At 39.8% G+C, this 6,000-nt stretch overlaps 1 protein-coding gene across 2 annotated transcripts in view; it reads left to right on the forward strand.

Annotated features, from left to right (window-relative positions):
* The window catches only part of RSU1 (Ras suppressor protein 1), a 213,631-nt gene extending 211,177 nt beyond the window's left edge, over positions 1-2,454 (forward strand). For both annotated transcript variants that reach the window (XM_027559851.1, XM_027559852.1), the window contains one exon: positions 1,716-2,454. In XM_027559851.1, coding sequence (XP_027415652.1) covers positions 1,716-1,818 — 103 coding nt within the window. In that variant the 3' untranslated portion in view covers positions 1,819-2,454. The remainder of the gene's footprint in view (positions 1-1,715) is intronic.
* The last annotated feature ends 3,546 nt before the right edge of the window (positions 2,455-6,000 follow it).

Here is a 6,000-nt window from a genome sequence, read left to right on the forward strand (position 1 = left end):
GAGCTGATTCACTTTGCTGCACAGCAGAAACTAATACAGTATGTAAAGCAATGGCACTCCAGTTTTCTTAAAAAGTGTAGGGAGGGGGCCATGTGTAGGTTTAAAGATCCATTTTCCTGGATGGCAGGTTCTCTTGGGGGTGTTTCTGCTGTGGATGCTGGGCAGGACTGGGCCTGCCTCTCCATTCAGTTAGACTCCATTCAGAAGTCTTCTATCAGCAGTCTCCAACCTTTTTGGCACCAGGGATTGGTTTCACGGAAGACAGTTTTTGCACGGACAGTGGGGTAAGGGGAATGGTGGTTGGCAGATGAGTCAAACATGTTACATTTATGGTACACATTATTATTACTCTATCCGCTCCATCTCAGATCATCAGATATGAGGTCTGAGAGGTTGGGGACCCCTGCTCTAAGGGAACTTCTACAGGAGTTAAATGCTAACTTACAGGCTCTGATGTGATGTGTTGAGGACATGTAGTTCCTCCTTGATGCTCCCCTTTATCTGGAGAATGTTCCCAGCACCTGGCTGGACTCAACATGCTTCAGCTTGTAAGTCTGTCTGCTGCCACACTCCACATTCTAGACTTCTTGCGAACAGAGACCCAAGTTCATGACCACTGGTGGTAGATCCTGCTTCCGAGGAGATGCTCGGAAGCCTCTGGAGAAGCAGACTGCAGTATGACCTGTCAAAACTCAGAGTCCAGCTTTGCCTAAGCGCCCCGCCAACTGGACAACTCCAGGCACCAGGTCTGTCCCTCAGCTCATCAACCGCAGCATCAGTGTCATCGGGAGCATGAGTGTACGCCAAGTTCAGGAGAGGGTGTCAGTTACCCACGTGGGTCCTGGAAGACGGGGCGCCTTGTACAGGAAGGTCAGTGTTTGTGTCCACCCTGTTCAGTGTGGGGTCAGGTATTGCCTCTCTTAGGGAAGCACTGACACACCCGCTGGCCTCTCTTGGGGACACAGTTACAGCAACAAGGGAAGTTAAGGTTGAGCTGTTTTCACTTTTGGGTGGCTTTTAATTTAGTTTAACCAGAATGAGTCATAAATTACCGATTAATTACTGTCTGCTATCAGGTTCAGTCCCCTCAGCCACAGAGCCAGCTCTGCTCCGCGATGGATGCCGTGGCTGTGATTATAGGGCACTTCGTCAACATTTAATCAGCGGTGCTTATTAATGTGGCATTGATGGGTGGTCGCCACCCCAGTGCCATCCATCACGGGTGAGCAGCCAGCGCAGGCTCGGACACCATCGCTCTCTGTTGCATCACCCAGCCCCAGGGCTCTTGGGCCGGCGTGCTGCTCACTTTGCACTAAGGGGACACTCTGTCTTTTCAATTCAGCCAAGTTTTGGTCACTGTTGATTCCAACACTCACGAACTGTGGAGCTTCAGTCTGGAGCGGCCAAGCTGAGCCTCACGTTTTTCCTAGTCCTGGTCTCTCTTCCTTAGCCCACAGAGTGTATGATTCCAAGAGACTGGTCCGGAATTGGACTTCATGGCATGATGGAGTGAGTGAGAGAGAGAGAGTGCATGTGTGTGTGTATGCACATGTGTAAATCCAGCATATGACCCAGAGGAAACAAAAATGCCCTTGTGGTGTTTGTAGCCTCCCTCGATATGCCTGGAGATGAATCTGTTGATGAAAATCTGCCAGTAGAAGCATATCTTGTGTTCACAAGGTGGATCTCACAGTTTCCCTTCTCTTTCTTTTCAGCCTCTACGGCAGACACATGCAGGCAAACCCAGAACCGCCGAAGAAAAATAATGACAAATCGAAAAAGATCAGCCGGAAACCCCTGGCAGCCAAGAATAAATAAGGGGTCGGCCTGAACTGGACTTCCGGTCACTGCTCTCATCATTACTTCTGTTCTCTCTTTTCTGTCTCACAAGTGAATACTCTGTGTGTATGTGTTTGTTTTATTTTTCTCTTTCTAATGCTTACCACCTTACCTTAAGTTCTTTCAGTAGGTGGTGGATTTTTTATAAGTTCTTCGAACCATTTCCATTTGTTTTCTTAAAATTACCCAAGGCAGGAACAAAGCCTTAATTCAGCTGCAAGTTCCATAGAAGGCAGAGCTTTCAACTTCTTGAATAGATGTTCACAGAGTTGCTTATTATGAAAAGAGTAATTAAAATCATGTAATCATTTAAATGCCACACTTAACACTGTTCACCCTTCTGTTAATTCACACAACTCATTATTTTTGCTTTGTTCAAAGTTTTCCTTCACCGCTGAGATATTATGTCAGTTTACAAATGATTTTAATAAAATCTTAAATTTGTGTCACATGTTGTTTCTTCAGTTTAAAAAAAAATTGAATCTTGGCGTATACCTTTTCTTGTTGACTTTTACCCCACAATGATCTATCTCGTCCAATTTATTGGTCGTCGATGATAAATTCTGAAACTTTCTGTGAAAGAAATGCAGAATTAAATGAGTTGGTTTCTTCTCACATTGATATGTCAGTTTTTTTTTTTTCTTCTCTCTTTGAAGACTGTTTCTAAATTAGGAAGAAGCAGAAAAACAAATCTCTGGAAGATTTTGCCAAAGGATTTTGGAAAGCAGCATTTCTTAGCTGAAGGAATGGTGACTTCTGCCAGTGGCTGGTCGACGAGAGCTGTGAAACGGAGAGAGAAAAATACTCGTCTGTTTCTTGTCACTGCAGAAAATCTGCTCATATGAAAGCATCCTTCTAAGTGACTTTGATGATGCCAAAGGAGTCATGTAAATGTGCACACTCAATACCACTCCCAGAGTAGAAACTGCAGCGGCAAAATCATTCAACAAATCATTGTTTAACATCTGTGATAGGCAGCTTTGTTTTTACCTACAGTTGATATGTATGTCAGTGGAAACAGATCCAAGGAGAACGTTTGTGCTAAAAAGACTGCCAACCCTGAAATGTCTCAAAAGGTGTGTGAAGACGTAACATACTCAGGTGCATTGTCTGTCTCTACCCCTGCATCCTCTTCTCTCCATCTTACAGTTGAAACCCTGAGACCAGGACCCCTGGAACCCACAAAAACCCAACTAAAAATCCTGAGATGGACTTTGCATTTGAGTCAGAGAGGTCACTACCGAAGGTCTGTATACTTCTTGCTTCAGGATAACTTCCTGAGAAAACATTGACCATGGGAAGAGGAATCCTCAGCTGCCATCACCTGTTTGGAAATTTGGTTGATATAATTTTTCTAGGTACCATCTTTGCCTCAGTCTGAATTTTCTAATTGATTTTTTTTTTTTTTTAGCTCTTGAAATTACAGGAAGAACAATACCTCTACTATGGTTGATTGGAAAGACTTTATCTAAAATTAAACTAGCAACAAAGCCTTAGTAAAAACTATCACAGTATAGTCTTGAATAATTTTTTTTTTAAGATAAACACTCTAGATAGAAATATGAGCAATACACATAAATTCACAAAGAGAAAATCATCTTCAAGAAACATGGGGGAAAAACATCTAGACTCAAGAGTAATCCAAAAAATACAAATCAAAGCAAAAATAAGACACGCGTAGCAATGAGAAATGTGCATATATTTTTAAAGGTAATATTAAGTGCTGGAGGAGCAGTAGGAGATAAACATTCTTTATACACTGCTCTTGGGAATATAAATTTCTCTCCAGAAAGTGGTAGAAATCTGAAAATAAGTAGCAGAACTTGCAAATTGTGTCCTCTGATGCTGTACTTTGATTTCTAGGAATTTATCCTGAGGAAATGGTCAGAGATGCACACACAGAGCTCTGTTTGAAAAATGCTTCTATAGGTTTATAGACACAATGGAAATGTGGTGAAAGCTAAATGCCCACATATGGAAGGAGAGTTAATTGTGTATCCACATGATGAACTTTTATGAAGATATTAAACATCATTGAACAATATCTAGGGGCAAAGGGAGATAATTATATTATCCAGTTAATTAAGAAACAAAAACAAAAAAAGACTTAAAAAACTATGGAAGTGTGGTTCCAATTGTGGAAAAAAAGGAAATGTGTTTATAATATGTATGTACATAAAAATTAAATGGAAATGGACTGGAATTTTATGACTGATAAATTATTTCCTTGGTAGATTAAAATGTTTTAAATCTTTTTTATATTTATTCTGTACTTTAAATACTCTGTAATAATCCTGTGTATCTTCATAATCAGAAAATATTAAATGAGTATCTTTTCAAAATAGAACTGGTATATTATGCAACCCAGAAAATGTGATCATATATTTAAGTACAAAGCGTACTATAAAATCTCAAATTGGCTTTCTGTTTCTTCTTTTTATTATCATCAAAGTGCATTTTCACATCTTCTTCTGCAGTTTTTTTGGTTACTCAATAAGTGGATTAACGAAATACAGTTCAAAAGGTTGCACTTCATTCTCCCAGTTTTATTGTGATACATTTGCCAAACACTGTGTAACTTTAAGGTTTACATTATAAATGAATTGACTTATGTATATGGTGAAATGATGAGTACAGTCATTTTAGTTAACATTTATCATCTCGTATTAATACGGCCCTCCCCAAAGAAAAATAGTTTATTTCTTTGGTTTGAGAACTCTGCTCTCTTGACAAGTTTTAAATATGCAATCCAGCAGTGTTAACGTGATATCCATAGTGCTTATTTATACCTGGCACTTTATACCTTTTGACCATTGTCATCTAATTCTTCCACCCTCTCTCCCCACCTCTGGTAACTGCAAACCTGATCTCTTTTCCTATCATTTTGATTTGGTTTTAATTTTTCGAATCCACAAGTGAGATCATATAGTATTTGTCTGACTTAACTCACTTTGCATAATATCCTCCAGGTCCATCCATGTTGCCACAAGTGGCAGGATTTCCTTCTTTTTATGGCCAACCACATTCCATTTCTATCACGCAGTTTCTATATCCAGTCATCCATCGATGGACACTGACGTCGTTTCCATGTCTTAGGTATTATGAGTAATGCTGCTATGGACGTGGGGGTGCAAATATCTCTTTGACATAGTATTTTCATCTTTTGGATATATTCCCAGAAGTGGAATTGCTGGATCATATGGTAGTTCTATCTTTAATTTTTGTGGAACTTCTTTAGTGTTACCCATAGTAGCTGCACCAATTAGAGTCCCACAAACAGTACACCAGGGTTCCCTTTTCTCCATATCCTCTCCAGCACTTTTCCCTTATCTTTTTGATGATAGGCTTTCTAACCAGTGTGAGCTGATCTCGATTTTGATTTGCATTTCCCTGAGCAAAATATTGAGTACGTTTTCATGTACCTGTGGTCATTCATCTATCTTCTTTGAAAAAATGTCCATTCAGATGTTTTGTCAGTTGTTTAATTGAATTATTTGATTGATTGCTATTGAGTTGTGTGATTCTGTCTTTTGGATATTAACCCCTTATTGTGCAAATGGTTTGCATTTTTTCCCCATTCCATAGGTTGCCTTTCTGCTTTGTGGGTGGTTTCCTTTGCTGTGCAGAAGCTTTTCGGTTTGAGGTAGTGACACTTGTTTTTTGTTGCTTGTGCTTTAGTTGTTATCATCTTAAAAATTATTGTGAAGATCTATATCATAGAGCTATTTTTCAGTGGTTTTTTTCTAGAAGTTTTACAGTTTCTGGTCTTATATAAGTTTATACATTTTGAGTTAAATTTTGTGGGTGTTATAAGTTAGGAATCTAGCTTCATTTACATGTGAATATCAGTTTTCCCAGCACCATTCATTGAAGAGCCTGTCTTTTCTTCACTGAGTATTCTTGGCCCTCTTGTCAAACTTCAATTGACTGTGTATGCGTGGGTTTATTTCTGAACTCCTGATTCAGTCCCATTGTTCCGTGTGTCTGTTTTCATGCTAGTACCGTACTCTTAATTACTATGTTGTTTAGTCACTAAGTTGTGTCCAACTCTTTGCGACCCTATGGACTGTAGCCCGCCAGACTTCTCTGTCCATAGGATTTCCCAGGCAAGAATATTACAGTGGGTTGCCATTTCCTTCTCCATGGGATCTTCTTGACCCA

This window comes from Bos indicus x Bos taurus, chromosome 13 (genome assembly GCF_003369695.1).
Source record: "Bos indicus x Bos taurus breed Angus x Brahman F1 hybrid chromosome 13, Bos_hybrid_MaternalHap_v2.0, whole genome shotgun sequence".
NCBI classification, from domain to species: Eukaryota; Metazoa; Chordata; class Mammalia; order Artiodactyla; family Bovidae; genus Bos; species Bos indicus x Bos taurus.